The 20,330-nt window shown below is 47.9% G+C and overlaps 1 protein-coding gene and 1 pseudogene across 2 annotated transcripts in view; both read right to left on the bottom strand.

Moving 5' to 3' along the window:
* The window catches only part of Rab11fip3 (RAB11 family interacting protein 3), a 78,613-nt gene extending 77,197 nt beyond the window's left edge, over window positions 1-1,416 (bottom strand). For both annotated transcript variants that reach the window (XM_060363924.1, XM_060363925.1), the window contains exon 1: window positions 1-1,416. In XM_060363924.1, coding sequence (XP_060219907.1) covers window positions 1-1,416 — 1,416 coding nt within the window.
* A 9,306-nt stretch (window positions 1,417-10,722) lies between these two features.
* Window positions 10,723-10,847, bottom strand: LOC132646613 (small nucleolar RNA SNORA17; annotated as a pseudogene).
* Between the last annotated feature and the right edge of the window lie 9,483 nt (window positions 10,848-20,330).

Raw genomic sequence — 20,330 nt, 5'->3', positions numbered from 1 at the left:
CTGCTCCGCCCCATACACCGTGGCAAACTGGATGAAATCCTCGATGCGGACGAAGCCATCCCCATCCCTGTCCAGGGCATCGAACACCGTCCTGAGGCGCGCACCCTCTTCCTGGGCTGTCCCGGGCTCGCTGGGCAGCGACAATGCCGGGCCTGGATCCGAGGGTGGCCCGGGACATGCCTGCAGCAGCTCCCCCTCGGTGGGTAAGGGCTCTAGGGGTAGGCCCCGCGTAGGGCGGCAGTCTTCCAGCTCCTCTGGCCAGCTGCACGGGACTTTGGGTTTCTCCTGCTCTTTGAACTGGGGACATGAAACTCTGGGTTCCTCTCGATCCTCCGGCCAGAAGGAGGGTGCATCGGGCTCTTCCTGCCAGCACCGCGTTGTGTTTTGCTCCTCCGGCCAGAGGCACAGCACCTGGGGCTCCTCTGACCAACAGCGAGGTTCGTCGGAGTCCTCTGATTCGTTGACCCAGAAGCACGGTGAGTTGGGTGCATCAGGCTCCTCCGGCTCCTCGGGCGAACAGCGAGATGCATCCGGCTCCTCCGGTTCTTCGACCAAGAGACACGGTACATCCGGTTCCTCCGACCACAGGTGAGGGGCGTCAGGCTCCTCTGGCTCCTTGGCCAAGAGGCACCCTGTGTCCGTCTCCTGGGGCCAGCAGCGAGGGCTGTCAGGCTCTTCCTGCTCCTCTGCCAAGAGGCTCGGTGCGTCGGATCCCTCCCACTCCTTGGCCAAGAGGTACGGTACGTCGGACTCCTGGAGCCAGCAGCGAGGGGCGTCGGTTTCCTCCAGTTCCTTGGCCAAGTGGCTCGGTGCATCTGGCTCCTGGGGCCAGCAGCGAGGGGCATCAGGTTCTTCCAGCTCCTTGGTCAAGAGGCAGGTTGCGTCTGGCTCCTGGGACCAGCAGAGAGGAGCGTCGAGTTCCACCCGCTGCTTGGCCAAGTGGCACGGTACGTCTGGATCGTGAGGCCAGCAGAGAGGGGCATCGGGTTCTTCCAGCTCCTTGGCCAAGACACAGGATGCGTCTGACTCTTGGGGCCAGCAGCGAGGGGCATCGGGTTCCTCCAGCTCCTTGGTCAAGAGGCAGGTTGCGTCTGGCTCCTGGGGCCAGCAATGAGGGGCGTCGGGTTCCTCCAGCTCCTTAGCCAACTGGCAGGATACGTCGGGCTCCTGGAACCAGCAGAGAGGAGCGTTGGGCTCTTTGGCCCAGCGACTAGGAGCGTCAGGCTCCTCTACCTCTTCGGGCCAGCAGATTGGCGCGTTGGGTACCTCTGACCACGGTTGAAGTTGGGCGTGTTCTTCGGGCTCATCTGAGCAGCCGTTAGGAGCGTCGGGCCCCACCGGCCCCTTGACCCCGCGCTGGGGCCCAGACGCCGGCTTGTCGTGCTCCGACAGGGAGATCGGCTGGCTCAGCTCCATGATCCGGCGCCGGCTAAACTAGGGATGATGCGAGAGGCGCGGAAGGCAGACAAAGGCGCTCAGGGCGCGGCGGCGGGCGCGGGCATCCCCGCGGCGACGCGGGCGGGCGCGCGCGGGGCGCCCGGGCTGCTGGGGCTGGCGCTCGGGCCCTGCTCCGCCCTCGCCCATCTTCGCACCGCACCTTAGCGGCTCCCGGCCCCGCAGCGCGGCTGCCGCGAGCCCATGGCGATGGCGTGGCCCGGACGATGTAAAGACCCGGCAGCGGGGAGCGGACGGCGGGATACAGGTACCGGCCGGGCAACAGAGGATGAAGCCTGAGGGCTGGAGCGAAGGGACCCAGTGAGGGACGCCGGCGCCGGCGCCGGACCGCCCTCCGTCGCGCATGACGTCAGCACGTCCTGTAGCCTGAACACGCCTCCATGGGGTTGCTATAAAGGTGGGTTCGAAGCGGGCGCAGTTTTAGCCCCATTCGGATGTTCTCTGTAGTTTACGCGAGCGCGACGAGCGACGTAGGAAGAGGCGCCTGAGAATAGGCTTTGGTAAACTCTTGCTGATTGGGAAACCAAACATGCCCATATCCCAGAGAAGCTGCTAGTCCCTCCTGTTTGACTTCTTCATAACCTGGTGGTACAGACCAGAATACTAAGCCACCCAAGAGCAGGATCTGAGAGCTCACACATTCATCCACAGGAGCATACAGTGAAGTACAGGGCCACAGATCTTGTTTTTGTTTGACATGTTGTTTGTTGTCTTTTTGAAACAGGAGCTCGTGCCGCCTAGGCAACCCCTTAACTCCTATCCTCCTGCCTTGGATTACAGACTGGCCCCACCAACCTTTGCACAGGAGGTTTTAAAATTTGGTATCCAGCGCTGACCACCAGTATTGCCAACTAATGCCGCTGCCATCATCAGAGGGTCATGGGCAGGGATGCAGAGCAGTTGGAAGCAGATGAGGTGCATCTGGGCAAGAACTAAATTTAGCCCTCAGGGAAAAGTATGAACCAGTTTTTAATTCGTGGGCACCTCAGGTAAGTATGGTGCAGTTTTGACAAAAGCTAAAAACTTGACTGTTTCCAGGTGTACAGCCGGCTCATCTACTGAGTCATCCCCCGTGGCAAAATTCCCAGCACATAATAGGAGGCTTTGTGCAGCTGGCTGTGGGAAAAGGAAGGTGATGTGGTCCCCTCCCCAAACCGTAGTCTCATTTTCTTGTAAGAACCGTATGCTTTTTTGAGAAAAATAAACTGGAAGAAGAAAGTCACTTCCATCTAATGCACGGACTGGAAATTGCCTTTGGCCAGCTAACATTCTCAGAGGAAGTTACAGTGAGGGTCAGCCTTTCTATTTAGGGATGTCATGGTAGGTGTCCACCTGTCCTTTGGTGTTCTCAGTCAGACCAGAAGGCTGGTTGTCTGAGGAGCAGGTGTTGCTGTTGTGTGCCAATGCTAAGAACAATATTTATGGCTTCCATGGTTTGTGTGCCCAAACAGAACAACAGCATGGAGAATGCATGCCTTCCTGTGTGGACCAAGTAACGGGCTGTTTATGAAAGGTAGTTCAGTCAATAAAGCTACAGCCCTGCGATTATGAGACCCTGAGTTCAGATTCTAGCACCCATCTGAACAACTGAGTGTATGCCTATAATCCCAGCACTAAGGGGGCAGATGCAGGAGGATCTCCATGGCATGCTAACCAGCCAACCTCAATGAATTGTGAGCTCCAAGTTCAGTGAAAAACTGTCTCAAAAAATAAGGTAGCGAGCTGGAGAGATGACTCAGTGATTAAGAGCACTGTCTTTTCTTCCCGAGGACCCAGGTTCCATTCCCAGCACCCATAAGGCAGCTCACAACCATGTGTAACTCCAATTCCAGGATGCCCTCTACCGGCCTACTCAAGTACCAGGCACACACGTGTACACCAATACATATGCAGGCAAACACTCATACACCCAAAATAAAATTTTTAAATGTCTAAAATTAAACAAAAAGTAAGAAAGGAGAAATGGCTCAGTAGTTAAGAGCAATTGCTGTGCAATCATAGGGACCAAGTTCAAATCCCAATACAAATGTTAAAGTTAAGTGTGGTCCTGTAGCCTCCTATCACCTCAGCCCTCAAAGGTATAGAGACAGAAGGATTGCTGGGGTTAGGTAGCTGTCAGCTTCGTTGAAAAATTACATCTCTAACTTCATTGAGAAAGCCTGCCAAAGAACCAAGGTAGAAAGTAATAGAAAAGATACCTGGCACCTTCTTCTGGCCTAAGTGCACACATACACACACACACACACACACACACACACCCATGTCCACACATGTGTGCATATACCATACACATCTCACACATATACGTATACATACGTACACACACAAAAGGTAGAGAGTGATTGAGGAAGACACTAGACACTTTGAAGATGTCAGTTTCTGACCTTCACAGACACAGGCACACATAATTGTCCACACATGAGAATGAACCAGAACTGACATCAGTCTCAGGCCAGACACAAAAGCAAAACAAAGAAGAAAAAGAGAAGTAGCAGCACCTACTTTTGCTGGAAAAAAAAGTATGGACTCCTTACTCAGACAGACAAGACTGAAGGCAAAAAGATAAGTCACTGCTCTAACCCTGCATGGTAAGGCCACACCCTGGAGCACAGACGATCATCGCATGAGAACTAGATTGAAGCCAGATGAGGCGGTGCATGCTTTTGATCCCAGTGTTCCGGGAGGCAAAGGTGGGCAGATCGCTGAGACCAGGCTAGCCTGGTCTACAAGGTGAGTTCAAGACAGCCAAGGCTACACAGAAAAACCCTGTCCCAGAGAGAGAGAGAACCAGATTACTCCCTTCAAGTGATGGCAGGCTGCATGACCACCTTGCAGAACCAGAACTGACACAGGATCAATCAGACCTGGACATGATTAAGGTTAACTATGATCAGTCTTCCCTGGCACCAAAGGTGGACTTAGGATCACTGAATCTCTGTCCCTTCTTTCCGTTGTGTCCAAATGAAAAGAGTCTTCCCTCCTCTGCTTTCCACCACTCTCATCTTGAATTGGCCTATCTGCAAGGGTGGCCGAGCCTGTGAGGGATGCTAGAGCCAAAAGTTTTGCTCTAATAATTTCAGTTGCAATGCCTACCATTCCAAACTAGAAATTCCCTGCCCAGGAAGACCTTTTATTAGTCGCAGAATGGCTGAGTCGTGTAGTCTGGGAAGATTTTTAAATTTTATTCTTTTTAGCTGTGTGTGTGTGTGTGTGTGTGTGTGTGTGTGTGTGTGCGTGTGTGCGTGTGTGCGCGCGCGCGCGCGCGCGTGCGCACAAATGAGTGCAGACACTTACAGAGATCAGAGGCATCAGATCACCCTACAGCTGCAGTTACAAGCAGTTGTAAGCTCTTTGTGTGTGTGCCGGGAACTGAGCTAAAATCCCCTGCAAAAGTGGTATACATACACACTCTTAACCCCTAAGCCATCTCTCCAGCCCCTCTGAACATTTCATATTTAAAGAATCTACCAGAATGTTTAACAAAAAGTTGTACAGTTTTAGATTTCTGCCATTTGGGGAAAATAAAAAGCCTGGCAGGCTTTAAATTAATTTTTAAAGATTTAATTTATATGTATGAATATTTTTTCTGTATATATATATGTGTCTGCACCATATGTGTGCCTGGTGCCTGTGGAGGCTTACTGCCTTCAACCACTGAGCAATCTCTCAAGCCACTGAAATTCATTTTTTCATTGTCCGCATCTTTCTTCCCCCAACAAACGCGATGTCAAACTCACTTTGTAGGCTGTTGGAGTGACGTTTTTGTGCACTGTGTAAAGATTGTTCTTGTATTATTCAAATGTGCATTTCTGTGCTGGACAGATCTCGTTGTGGGCTGGACTTTGGCCCTGGCATTTTTATGGAGCATCTTTACCTCGATGTTTTGTATTGTTCTCCATCCCCTTCTGACTGGTTTTAATAAAAAGCTGATTGCCAATAAACTGAGGCAGAATTAGGAGGTGGGACTTCAGAGCAGAGAGTGAGAAGGTCCCAGGTGGGGACCAAAGAGAGAGAGGCAGAGATCCCTGGATGAAGAAGCAAGTGCCAGGATGAGACTAGGAAGGGCAGTTAGCAGGTCATGTGGCTGGGATGTAGGACAGGCCAACATTGCCTGGTTAAAATAACTCAGAATCTGCCCAGCTTAGTGCCATAATCGACTAATAAATATATTAAGTCAGCATGTCATTATTAGGGAGCTGGGGCTGGCATAGAAAGTCCTTTCTGGAGCCAGGCACAGTGGAACACATCTTTAATCCCAGAACTCAGGGAGGCAGGGGCAAGTGGATCTCTGTGAGTTCAAGGCCCACCTGGTCTACAAAAGTAATTTCAGAACAGCCAAGGCTACACAGAGAAACTCTGCCTGAAAAAAAAAAAAAAAAAAAAAAGGAAGGAAGGAAGGAAAGAACTAACTGCACAACGTCTCCTGTCCTCCACGGTGGCACCATCAGATCAGACATGCACTCCCTCCAACACCTCTGTCACACATGTAATTATAATAATGAACATTTGCTAAAAGGAGATAGGCATTCTCTCTCTACACACACACACACACACACACACACACACACCCTTAGGTAACTTTCAAGTCAAGATTCTCCTGCCTCAGCTTCCTGATACAGGTGTAAGCCTGGAAGTAGAGCTGTTGTAGTCTTTAAAAAAGAAAAATGCATTATCTGGACATGGTGGTGCACACCTTTAATCCCAGGACCTGAAAGGAAGGGGCAGGTGGATATCTGAGTTCCAGAAAAGCCAGGGCTACACAGAAAATCCCTGTTTCAAACAAACAAACAAAAAGTCATTAAGTTTTTGTACAGCACTAGCCTCAGAGCAGACAGCTGTCACGTGTGTAAGACCACCTGTGTCTGCTTGCAAAAGATCATCACAGCCAGGCTTGCTGACTGTTGACATGTCCTTATACAAGACAGAGGCCAGCCTCCTGCGTATCCAGCCATTCCTCAACCCATTATGTAATTCTTCCCTGATTCCACTGGCCCGTGAGATATAGGGTGGGGTCTTTATAAAATGATTCCTTCCTCTCTCTTCCTCCATTAACTGCCAGTGGTCCCTCAGGGAGAAGTGAGGTTTTAATGAGCCCCTGGATCATCCATGATAGAACTACAATGCACAGATAATCATAGCTTCTGTGAGTTCACACTCACAATGGTTAAGTCACGTCCGGAAACAGCTTTCCGCAGCACTCCTCTGCATCCTCCAGTTCTTACACTCATCCTGCCCTCAGCCACAGGCTCTTGACCAATTTATGGTAGCAGATATGAATTCCTTCCCATGGGGTGGGTCACAATTCCAATCAGAAAGTAGTTGGTAACTCCTGCAACAAATTTGCCACTATTGTACTGACAGGTACATCTTGTCTGCCCAACCAATAATGTAATATTCAGGGTCCATGGCTGAGTGAGACCGCTCATGACTGTTCTCCCAAGGTAGCCTGCATAGCACTTCCTGTCACTAAGAGAACGAGCCGGCTTGGATGAAGCACCCCCTACAGCTTTATTTCACTCTGTCCTGGTTGTGTCTTCAACAGTAGGTTCCCACCATCTAGTTCTGGTAGGTAATCAACTGTAGCTGCAATTGCCTGTATTGGTTGGAGGAACTGGGGATGGGGAGACCTTAATGCTTTAGAGAGTGGTCCCATCTGCATTGGAAAGAGAAATTATTCTGAATGCCATGGAAAGGATGAACATGGGAGCATGGGAGCAAGTGGACAGAAATAAACTAGTAGAAGGCCACCTTGCAAAATAAAGGTGTTGCAGGCCTAAACTGAGGAAATGTGTCTAGAGATATAAAATTATCAGCTGCCCCACTGGGCATAGTGAATCACACCTATAATCGCGATTCTTAGGACAATTAGAGATTCAAAGTCATCCTCAACTACATAGATAGTTCCCTGTGAGCCTGAGACTCAGTCTCAAAAATCAAAACAGCCAGCAAATTGTCCTCTGACCTCCACAGATGAGCAGTGGCACAAGCATACACACACATACATGTACACACACCTACACATACACAAGTAAATAAGCAAATTTTCTTTTATTTTTATTTGTTTTTAAAATTTGTATTTATTTAACTTTATTTTATGTGCATTAGTGTGAAGGTGTCAGATCCCTTGGAATTGGCATTACAGACAGTTGTGAGCTGCCCTGTGGGGGCCGGGAATTGAACCGGGTCCTTTGGAAGAGCAGGCAGTGCTCTTAACCACTGAACCATCTCTCCAGCCCCTTATTTGATTTTTTAAAAAAATAAATAGTGCCTTGGGTGGTGGTGGCACATGCCTTTAATTCCAGTCCTTGGGAAGCAGAGGCAGGCAGATAGATCTCTTAGAGTTCAAAGCCAGCCTGGTCTACAGAAAAAGTTGCAAGGCAGCCAGGGCTACACAGAAAAACCCTGTCTTAAACACACACACACACACACACACACACACACACACACACACATAAAGAAGCAACAATGCCCAGAACAGAAAGAATATTACGTGAATAAATGTACAAACCAAAGTATCTGGAGAACTAGGCTGAAGATGATCACTGCTTCCCTGACATTTGCAAAAGCCTGTGCTCCCAAAATTTATCCACAAAAGGAACAAAAAGAGGAAAAAAGTGGTAAGTATGGTGGTACACCCATATAATCTCAGCACTTTGGAAGCGGAAGCAGAAGCAACAGACTGTAGAAGGCTATCCTTGGCTTCATAATAAATTGGAGGCCAATCATGAACTAAATGACTGTTGCCTACATTGTGTGTGTGTGTGTGTGTGTGTGTGTGTGTGTGTGTGTGTGTGTGTGTGCTGAAACCTAGGTCCCCAGATGATGGTGCACTATTTTGGGATGTTCTGGAACGTTAAAAGGTGGGGCCCTAGGGGTGGATTCATAGAGTATATGGATCCATGCGTGGGTGAATGTTGTCTGTCTTTCTGTCTCCCCTGACTCCCATCTGCCATGACGTAAGAACCTGTTCTTCTGCTGTGCTCTGCCAAGAGCATGGGACCAAAAAACTGGACTGAACCCTCTAAAAACATCACCTCAAGTCTTCCTGTCCTTCAGGTGCTTCTCTCAGGTGCTCTCACACAGTGAGGAAGGTTAACTTTCCTGGATATTGTGGTGCTCTGAGTGAGAATGGCCTCCCTCGGCTCAAGTGTTTGAAAACTTGGTCCTTAGTTGGTAGAACTGTTTGGGAAGGATTAGGAGGTGTGGCTTGTTGGAGGGAGTGTATGTTTCTGCCTCCTTGTTATGTCTCAAGATGTGAACGCTCACTACAGCTCTAGTACCATGTCTGCCTGCATGCCTGTGCCATGCTCCCCACCACGGTGGTCATGCACTCTAACCCTCGGAAACTGTGAACCCCAAATTAAGGAATTTCTTTTAACCAGGCATGGTGGTACATGCTTTTAACTTCAACACTTGAAAGGCAGAGGCAGGTGGATCTCTGAGAGTTCCAGACCAGCCTGGTCTACAAAGTGAGTCCAAGACAGCCAGGGCTACACAGAGAAACCCTGTCTCAAAAAACCAAAATAAATAAATACTTTCTTTTATAAGTTGCATTTATCATGATGTTTACCACAGCAATAAAACCCACAGAATGGAAGAAGAGAACTGACACCTGAGAGTTGTCCTCTGACCTCTACACACACCCCATGACAGACACACATGTGCTCACACAGGCTCAGAATACAGTAAATAAACAACGAATAAATAATGAATCAATAAACAAGCTGTAGTTTGTCACAGTGTGGCCCACAGTGTGTCCACACGTCTTTGTTTGCTAACGTCCATTGCAATGAGCTTGTTGGTCTGGTATGAGGCCTCAGGCTTCTGCTACTCTTTTAATACTATGGCCTCCCTGGGACTCCTCTCGGATATCCTGTTGTTTCCCTGTGTCCTGGAGATCCTATAATTTTGGATCTGTAGGACTGGCTCCTTCACATACTCCAGCAGTTAATCGGGGCTGTAGATGTTGGAGTGGGCCGATTCAAAGCCCTGGATCTGGGCCTGAGAAGTATCTGAGCTGGTCAGCCTGCCAGCTCTCCTGTTCCCACATTACCAGGGCCAGCTCTCCTGCCCTGCCCCAGCTGGCCCATCCAGTTCTGCCACCAGCAAGGGGCAGAGCCAGCTTTCCAGCTCTCATGCGCTTAGAGGCTGGCTCATCCATGCCCACACCATCAGGGCCAGCTCTACTGTGATGCCCAGGTGAGGTGCAGAGCCTGCTCTCCCTAGTGCTGCATCAGGTGAGGGACAGGGACAGTTCTCCTGCTCCCATGACTCCAGGGCCATGCAATAGGTGGTTGGGGCGAGCTTGGAGGAGAGCACCTTGCTCGCCCATGTCAGTCACAAGCATGGCAGACAAATTGTGGGGCCAGCTGTCCCATGCTCACACCCTGGAGCCATCTCACTCATGCCCCCGCCACCAGGGTCAGCTGTACTGTGCTGCCCAGGCAGAGTGCAGGGCCTGCTTTCCGGAGTGTGACAGCTGGTGAGGAGTAGGGCCTGCTCTCCTGCTCTCATGACCCTAGCCAGGGTCAGTTCTCCCAAGATACCCAGGCAAGAGGTGGGACCAGTTTTGCACAGCTCTCAGGCATCAAAATGCTCCCAGTCAGCAACCCAGACTAGAGATGTCCTCCTGGCCTTGGGTGGTAACAGACCCCTGATGCTGCAGGGCCGTGGACCCAGACATGGCTCCAGTGATGGCACAGGCCAGGACCCCACCATGGTCCTAAGCAGCAGCAGCATCTGCTCACATCAGGCTGTTTCTCACTATCCTATAGACTCCACCATTTCTGCCTCTCCTCAAGTTCTGCCTCTCCTCATCATATCCTTCCGTTTCTCTTTCTCTTCCAATTCTCCAACTCTTAAGGTGCCCAGGGTCTCTGAAGGTCTGTGGTCATCTGAGGAGTGGTCTTAGGAGTTCCATGCCTCACCTGTGACTTATGGCACCGGCAGGGGCGTCATCTTGGGCATGGTCTGCCCGTACCCAGACTTACCTGGCGCTGGATTGATGCTCTTCTCAGGCTTCCTTCTGGGTCCTATGGTGCCTGATTGATGGTGGTCTTGGGCTCACTTCTCCCCCAGCTTGAATGGCTCCCATGGTGGGAGGGGAGTCATCTGTATTGGGCTCACTCCCTTCACCACCCCCTCAGCCGCTGTCAGTCCCAAGGGGGATTCCTCTTGTCTCTGGCTCACTCCTCACTCTGCGAGCCCAGCCAGACCTTCGAGACACCGGACACTGGTCGTCTCGTCTCAGACTTGCTTTTTTCAGGGAGTATTAGGCTACTAATCGTTCAGATGTTCACAGAACACTGAGAATAGACAGTTTCTCCCTTCTCTGCCACCTACTGACACACATGGGACACAGCACCCACACTTGAAACACATCTAGGTCCAAGGCTATATAGGATTGGCTTCATACCAATCCTCTCAAAAACACAAAACAAAAAAAAAAAATTTTTTTTTTTTGGTTCTATCCTAAAACTTGCTCTGTAGACCAAGCTGTCCAGAACTCACAGAAATCTGTCTGCCTCTGCCTAGGGAGCACTGAGATTAAAGGCAAACACCATATTTTTTGGTCAGGCATGATTGTACACACCTTCCATCCCAGCATTTGCGAGCCGGCCTGGACTATATAGCACTTTCCAGGTCAGCCAGCTTTGTTCCCAGCATCCACGTGGGCGGTTAACAACCATCTGTAACTCCATTTCCAGAGGGTCTTACACCCTTTTCTGGCCTCTTCAGGCTCTGCATACACACGGTGCTTCACTACACGGTGGTTTCAGGACTGTTGACATAGATTAGAATTCTATATATGTGCAGTTTATCACATATTATTTATATCTCAATAAAGCTATAAACAAATGATTCGGGGGGGGGGAGGGGGAAACACTTTTGAAAATTTGTGTGGCCAGGCATGGTGGCACATGCCTTTAGTCCCCGTACTCAGGAGGCAGAGAACAGAAGATCTCTATAGGTTCAAGGCCAGCTGGATCTACATAGCAAGTCCCAAATCCATTAAGGGTTATATATTGAGTCCTGGTCAATGAATGAGTAAGTAAATGAATAAATTCCTGCCGTGTTTATATGCTACATGCATGTGGGTACCTCAGGAGTCCAGAAAAGGGTGTGGATGCCCTGGAGCCGGAGTTACAATTGAGCCACCTGACATGGGTGCTCAGATCCTCTGGAAAAGCAGCAAGTGCTCTTAGCCACTGAGCCATCCAACCCTGAGATACTTTTAATTTGTAATTTTGAAAGCTAGGTTAACATTTCGTATTTGACGAGCACACTTAAGTGAGAAGCCAATTTTAGGTCCCTATCACACACACCCCTGGAGCCTCCAGCAGTCAAGGGCACAGAGCCTCTCGTGTTTACTGATATTTTATTTAGTGGGAAGGATTTTTTTTTCTCACCTTCAAATTTGGCAAAGTACATTCCTTTGAGTAAAAATAGAGGGTGAGTTTGTAAGGCAGAGTTTAATTCCTCCTGACTCAGCCTGAGGATTTGATGATTTTCTTATTTTAACATCGCATGCTGAAGTTGCTCAACCTGCCCCTGTCTCCCTGGGAAGACGAAGCATCTCCAGCCTCCACGCTCTCCACCCACCGTGCCTCCCCTCCTCCCCTCCACACCCTTTCCCACTCACAGGGCCTGGGGCAGGAGAACTGCCTGCAGGAGAGCTGTGGCCACAAATCAGAATGTCCTGTCTATAGCACCCATCAGTTTCTGCCCATTCGCCTCATTGTCCAAATACTATGTAATTACGTAGGGAATTAATTATTATTGTTTTGGAAGCAGGGTCTTGCTATGTAGCCCTGACTGGTATGATTCTCTATGTTTGGCTCAGGCTGGCCTCAAATTTATACCAATCCTCTTACCTCAGTTTCCCAAGAGCTGGGAGTAAAAGCACCACCATATTTCCCTTCAAAGTCAATTTTATTTACTTATTTACAGACAGAGTCTCAAGTAGACATTGAACTGGCTAAGTGGCTTAGAATGACCTGCTTCCTCTTTTAGAGTTCAGGAATTACAAATATGTGCCACCATGCCCTGCTGTATTTTTTGTTTGGTTGGGTTTTTTTTGTTTTGTTTTGCTTTTTGGTTTTTTTGAAACAGTCTCTTTCTCTATAGCTCAGACTTGGCCTTTACATCTTGACAATCCTCTTACCTCAGACTCCTATGTAGTAGGATTACTGCTATGGACCACAATGCTCAGTAATTCTTCATATTTTTATACAAGTGTTCCTTCTTCCTTCTTTGGCTGCCATCTCACAACTGCACTATGGGTTTCCAAGCTTCCTTGGCACAGAGAAGAAGAACTGAGATCCATATGGGCATATGGAGGGATGCAGAAGGAACGTCATATCTCCTCAAGCCTAGAGCATCGCTTGTCAAGTGCCAGGGTGACTGGAGTCTGGCGCCAGCTCTTCCATCCCAGGCCTGGAGATCTGTAGCCTGCATCTTCCTTGAGTACTGTTGTATAGTCTAGGAGCTAATGAAGGATCTCAGGTCATCTTTCGATCTATGGGGCCAGAGTAGAACTACCTGCATCCAAGCAAAAGCGTGATGTGTCCCAAAGGCAGCGCCTCAAGGACCATACCCAGCTGACAGCTGTGGTCAACTTGTAAGTCTTGATCCAGGCCCACTTGTCCAGTGTTCTAGAAGATATTGCTGTGCACCTGAAACCTCAGCCCATGGACAGAGACTGACAGAATGCCACTCACTGCCGATCTATGAATCCACTGGAGAGCTTCACCAAGGCAAAGCAAATTTAGTCTGTCCCAGGGCAGAAGAATGAAATGATACATTGGTAATCCTGCTGGATGAGAATAAGATCACTACCACTTTTTTTTTTTTTTTTAGCCAAATTTGAAGTATGCTTTATTAAATACTGGCCAAGACAATAGACAGTGGCCAGGTGGTGTAGCTGGGATTCTCAGAGTATGGACATGAATTACATTAGTAGGGGGTTTGTAAAAGCAAAACCTACAAGCTACGGTACTTCCCAGCTTTGTCCAATCAGGGGCCAGCGTACAACCTGATGCATTTACTGCATACATACCTCCTGTGCACTTGGGACAGCCAAGATTGTTTACAGAAGTAAAAACATCTGAACAGCAGCTTCCAGCATTCCAAGGAGCTCTCCGTCCTTGGGCAAGCGGGGCTTTCAGGTCAGAGGCATTTTTATTTTACAGATCTCTTAAGCACAGCAATTTAAACTTAAAACATAACTTTAGCCATCATATTAGCTGCTGGCCTTAGAATGATATGGTTAATGTACTTTTCTAGAAAATATCATTTCATCTTGTCTCCCCTCCACTCAGTCAGTGATACAGACAGAGAGAAGCTAAAAAGCCATGACCATAGACACCAGTACTTTCCAGTGAGGCTCAGCTCACACACTCTGGGTCTGGGTCCCTAATGCTTCGAGGATATAAAAATGTTGAGGGCCTGGAGAGATGGCTCTGTGGTTAAGAACAATGGCTGCAATCAGTCGGTGGTGGCACATGTCTTTAATCCCAGCATTCAGGAGGTAGAGGCAGGTGAATCCCTGTGAATTCCAGGACAGTCAGGGCTACACAAAGAAACCCTGTCTCAAAAAACAAAAGAAACACACACACACACACACACACACACACACACACACACAAACACTGGCTTTAGGATCCCCCTGCCAGCTCTTCTGCAGATACTAGCAGTCAGACAAAGCCTTTCAGATGAGTAAGACTTCAGACAACAGAGACAAGGTGTTTGTGCTTATCAGTTTCACAGAGAGGTGTAAACCATGCAATGGGAGGAAGAGGAGGAATAGAGAAAATATTAATTAAGTAGTCTGTAAACTATAACACTTGTGAATAAGGTGGGCAAATCAGTTTTAATATAATAAGTGTCAAGTTGAGAAGTGTTTTTGTATTTAATAGGTATGCTTATGTCAACATTGTTTATTAATAAAATCTATTTCAATGTAAAAAAAAATTTTAAACCACTGGCTGTTCTTGCAAATAACCTGGCTTCAACACATTCATACACAAAAAGTAAATAAAAACTAAAAAAAAAAAAAAAGTTGAAGTGGAAAGGCCTTCTTCAGGGGCTGATGAGATGGCTCAGATGGCTCAATGGGTAAAGCCGCTGACAGCCTCACAACCAGAGTTTGGTCCCTCAAACCCCTGTAAAGGAAGAAGAGAACTAAGAGCACACAGCTGTCTTCTGACCTCCACACACACTTGTGCTCCCCTCCTCACAGCATGCACACACACCTTAATAGGGGCCAGCAAGATGACTCAGCAGGTAAAGACCACCAGGCCTGTCACCTGAATTCAATCCCCAGGACCTATATGGTGGAGAGAGAAAACCAAGTCTCCAATGTTGTGAGCTGTCCTCTGTACCCACACATATATATGCAAATAAATAACAGGAATGTTTACAAATAATAAAAAAAGAGGTCACCTTCAACCTGTCTCTCATGCCCCGAGGAGGGGGAGGGGGTAGCCTCACCCTGGAATGCAGTGTTTGGGAAAATCCCCCAGGAAGACAAGTGGATTCTGGTGCCAGCCTTGTAGCACATGTAAGCCACAGCTGGGCTGCTCTGAGTTACCACGGCAACAGAAATCAGTGGAGAGGAACCCCTCCAAATTAGCACTGTTTATTTTGGGCAACTTTAAGGTTTTTGTTTTTGGTACAGGCAAAGATAAACACAGGCAGACCTTCATTTGTAGCCTATGGATAACAATGGCATCCTGGAAATCACCTGTGTGACTCAATCCAAGGCATGGGGTGAATAAATACAGATTTTTTTTTCCCTTCATTTGCTCAACATGTCCAACGCAAGGCACTTTGTTGTTTTTGGAGGAGTTGTTATTTGAGACAGGGTTTCTCTGTGTAGCCCTGGTTGTCCTGGAACTCATCACATACATCTGCCTGCCTCTGCCTCCCAAGGGCTGAGTTTAAAGGGCTGCACAACCACCACCCAGCTACTTTGTTCATTTTAAGACAGGTTCTTTCTATCTAGCTGGCTGATAGTCAGTCTGTGGAAGCTGGCCTTGAACTTGTGGCAGTCGTCCTAGGATTAGAAGTATACCACTGGGTCTGGAGTTTTGTTGCTAATGAGGGGTTTTGATTTTATTTTTAGTTTGTTTTGTTGTTGTTGTTGTTTGTTTTTGGCCTGGTTTGGTTTTGAGGCAGGGTCTCACTGTGTAGCCTAGACCACCTTTAAACTCTCAGATCTCCTGCGTCAGCCTTCCAAATGCTGGGATTACAGGCCTGTCCCACTACAAGGGACTAATGCTTCTGAAAATTCTGCATCTAGGGAGAATGACTCTGTTTAAAACTACATGCTCTTGTTGTCGTTGTTGTCTTGTTTTGAGGTAGGGTTTCTCTGTGTAACAGCCCTGGCTGTCCTGGAACTCTCTTTGTAGACTAGGTTGGCCTCAAACTCACTGAGATCCATCTGCCTCTGCCTCCAAAGTGCTGGGATTAAAGGTGAGTGCCACCATTTGCGGTTAAAACGATATACTCCTTTTGGAGAGGACCAAATTTGATTTTCAGGACCCGTGTCATGAGACTCACAATAGATCGTAACTCTGGCCCCAGGGAAATCTCAAGCCCTCTTCTGTACTCTGAGGGCACCTGCACTAACAGGTGCACATTCGTCTGAACTAGAAATACCTTGTGTATTGTATGGCTGTAGCACCAATAAAGTGAATGGCCTATAGCTGAGGCAGGAAACAGGAGACGGGACATCCACCAGGTAGCAAGGATTCTGGAATAGATCGAGGCTCTTGGGGATTCTGCCAGCAAGATGTGAGGAGGATGGACGCATGACCCCTGAGCTCAGCTAACCAGCAAACCAGGAGGCAAAAGGTAGGTTAGTACGAGCTAAGTTATGAAGTAGTCAGAGAAGAGCCTAGCTGTTTGGCCTAGATATTTGTAAATAATTATCTAGAGTCTCATGAGTTGTTATTCCAAGAGTTTACGCAGCAGGGAGGAAAAACCTCCTGAAACATTCAGACACACACATGATTTAAAAAAAAAAAAATAGGGCTATAGGGGCAAAACTCTGGGGGTTCTGTGGAAGTGTTGGGGGAAAGATGGAGGGACCTGGAGGGGACAGGAACCTCACAATAAGACAACAGAGACAACTAGCCCAGTGACATGGGGGCTTTTAGAGATTGAGACATCAACTAAAGAGCATGCATGATCTGGAGTGAGGATACCTACACACGTGTAGCTGACGGGAGGCTTGGTCTGCACGTGGAGCACCCGGTAAGTGGAGGTGGGGTTGTTTCTAACGTGGACTCTATTGCCTGCTTTTGGACCACTTCCCCCCGGCAGGGCTGCCTGGCCTGGCCTCAGGGGATGAAGAGGTACTCAGTCTTGATGTGACTTGATGTGCTGGGAAGGGTTGATACGGGGGAGGGGATCCCCTTACTGGGGTGGAAAGAGAGGGGGAAGGAGGAAGAAGAGGAAGGGGAGACTGGGAGGAGGGGATAGATGGGCACCCTAAGGATATAAAGTAAATAAACTAAATATAAAAATTGAAAAGAATTATGGCTATAGAGATGGTTCAGTTAGGAGTACTTTTATCTCTTCCAAAAGACCTGAGTTCAGTCAGTTCCTAGCATTCATCCTGGCGGGGAACTCCAACTCCAGGTGTTCTGATACCCTCATCTGTTGTCCAAAGGCACATTTCACACACGTGGCATATACTCACAGACACAGACACAAGATACATAAATAAAAACAAATTTTAAAGAAATCTGCATCTAAGGAGCTGGAGAGCTAGCACAGCAGTTAACAGCACTTGTTGCTCTTGCAGAGGACCTGGGGTCAATTCTCCTCACCCACATAGTGGTTCACATCAGTTCATTATTCCAGTTCCAGGAGATCTGAAGGTCTCTTCTGACCTCCTCTGGCACCAGGCATGCACATGTCATATAGACATAGATGTAGGCAAAACAATCATACACATTGTATAACATAAGTATATCCAAAAAGTAATTTTTAAAAATCTGCATCTAGGGCTGGAGAAATGGCTCAGAGGTTAAGAACATTGGCCTTCCTAAAGGTCCTGAGTTCAATTCCCAGCAACCACATGGTGGCTTACAACCATCTAGTGAGATCTGGTGCCCTCTTCTGGTGTGTAAGCACACATGCAGGCAAAATGCTGTATAAGTAAATAAATAAATAAATTGAAAAAATACTTTGTTTAAAAAAAATTTAAAATAATCTGCATCTAAACTGGGTATGGGATGCACACCCAGAATTCCAGACCCTGGAAAGCTAAGGCAGAAGGATCAGTTCACATTTGAGGCCAGCTTGAGCTACATAGTGAGTTCCATGGCATCCTAGGCTAGTGTGAAAATCTGATCTCAAAAACCATTTTATCTGGGTTTAAGAGATGGCTCAATCATTAAGAACTTAGGCTTAAGGTGTGGCTGAGTGGCATAGCTCTTGCCTAGCATGCGCTGTGGGCCCTGGGTTCACTTCCCCAACACCCCCCCACACACACACACAGACAAAGGAGGCAGAAAATGCTTCGTCCTTTGAAACTGTGCATAAAACAGAACTAAGGCAGAAAGCTGCAAACCACCACGTCTTCATGAACATTTCAGGAACAGACACACACGCCGTTTCTTAAATGCTTCTGGCCGCCAGGCCAGGCCTAGTTGTGAAGGCCTATAAACCCAACTGAAGCCCAGGCAAGAGAATTACAAGTTCAAGGCCAGTCTAGACTGGTTAGTGAGACCCTGTCTCAAAATAAGAAGTAAAAAGAGAAATGGGGGCATGGGAGAGATGGCTCGGTAGTTAAATGTGCTTATTGTTCTTGCAGAGGCCCCAGGTTTGGTGTCCAGCACCTGCATGGTGGTGACAACCATCTGTAACTCCAGTTCCAGAAAATCCAGTGCCCTCTTTTGGCCTCCATGGATATCAGACATGTACTGAATGCACATATATACATGCAGGCAAACACTCATATGTGTGTCTACATGCATACATTATAAAACTAGAGAGTCGGGGATGAGCTAGGCAGTAGTGTTTGCCTAGCATGTGTAAGTCCCTAGGTCCAGTCCCTAGTACCCCAAAGTAAAAACTAAAATGCTGCTGGAATTTTGATTTTCTCTTTAAGATAGTTGTTTTGTGATTTGATTTACTATGAAGCCCAAGTTGGCTTCAGACTTACAAGTCCTCCCAATTCAATACCCTAAGCACTGGCCAGACAGGTGTACACCATGATGTTGTCAAGGGGATTTCAGATATTGTTGATGGGACTGGAGATAATGTAGTTCCTCACTCATTATTACGTTATAAAACATTTCCTCGGAGTGATAGCCAGGTCCAGGAGCCAGACGGTTATAGTGGAGCTAAAGACACTACCCTCCTGGTCATAAACACCTGGCCTTTTTCACCCTATTGTCTGTCTTCCCAGTCTCATCAATAGAAAAATGACACTTGCTGAGGATGCCTGTGACTAGGAAGGCAACAAAATGAATGGAGTTTACTCTGTGTATAGAAAATGGCCTGGGGCTGGAGAGATGGTTCAGGGGTTAAGAGCACTGGCTGCTCTTCCAGAGGTCCTGAGTTCAATTCCCAGCAACCACATGGTGGCTCCCAACCATCTACATTGAGATCTGGTGCCCTCTTCTGGCACGAAGGTGTACATGCAGACAGAGCACTCATAGACATAAAATAAATAAATCTTTAAAAGACAAGGCCTGGCTGTAGAGAACTTGCTTCTGAAGTCCTTTACCCTACTGGAGGAGAACTCACTAAGAGGCTGCAGGGTGGGGCTTTTACAGTTTTCTATTTAGATGGGTGTGGAAATACATACTTTTAATCCCAGCACTTGGAATAGAGATGCAGGCAGATCTCTGTAAGTTCCAGGTCAGCTACATAGAGTCCTTGTCTTAATTTTTTTTTTTTTTTTAAATAGAGGGCTGGCACATACTGCTGTTGCAGAGGATCTGAGTTCAATTTCAGCACCCACATTACAACTGCCTATACTTCCCATTCCCAGGCATCTTACACTTTGCAGGCGGCGGCAGGCACACAGACACACACTTTTAAAATATTCAGAGAGAGAGCGTGTATGTGTGAGAGACAGAAATGTGTGTGTGGATGTGTGTATACAGTGAACATGCGGAGGTCGAGGACAACTCTGTAAAGCCAGTTTCCTTCTTCCAGGTTTACATAGTTTACAAGGATCAAGCTGAGGTCCTCAGGCACGAGCAGCAAGAGCTTTACCACTTGCGCCATCTCACTGGCCCCTGAACTTTTTCTTAAAGCAGGTCCTTTGCTCAGTGATGTTGCCATCTCAACTGTGCATCTTAGCCTTCAAAGGCAGAGGGACCCCACTAATCATGGCAGTGAGGTCCTTCTCCCCTACCAGGCAGGCGACTCCTCTGAACTCTCTCCTCTGTGGAAGCTGGAGTTCTCGGGCGTTCTTGAAGGCCTGTTACTGCTTGCTTTTTTCTTGCCCTCCCTAGGAACTATTTTTAAGGACCAAAGTTTTTGTTTTTGTTTGTTTTTGAGACAGGGTTTCTCTGTGTATCCCTGCTGGCAGTCTTGAAACTTACCCTGTAGATCAGGCTGGCCTCGAACTCAAAGACCCACCTGCCTCTGCCTCCGGAATATGGGGGTTAAAGGCAAGTGCCACCAACACCTGACTCCAAAACTAACTTTCTTTCTCTCCCTTCCTTCCTTCCTTCCTTCCTTCCTTCCTTCCTTCCTTCCTTCCTTCCTTCCAGTTGTGAGCCTAGCCTTCAATGGCTGAGCCATCTCTCCAGCCCTCTTTCTTTTTTAAAGACTTATGTATAGCTGAGCATGGTGATGCACACCTGTAATCCCAGTACCGGAATCCCCTGGAATTGGCATTACAGACA

This window comes from Meriones unguiculatus, chromosome 11 (assembly GCF_030254825.1).
Source record: "Meriones unguiculatus strain TT.TT164.6M chromosome 11, Bangor_MerUng_6.1, whole genome shotgun sequence".
NCBI lineage: Eukaryota > Metazoa > Chordata > Mammalia > Rodentia > Muridae > Meriones > Meriones unguiculatus.
The sequence above is the reverse complement of the archived record's forward strand: the minus strand, read 5'-3'. Positions and strand labels throughout refer to the sequence as shown.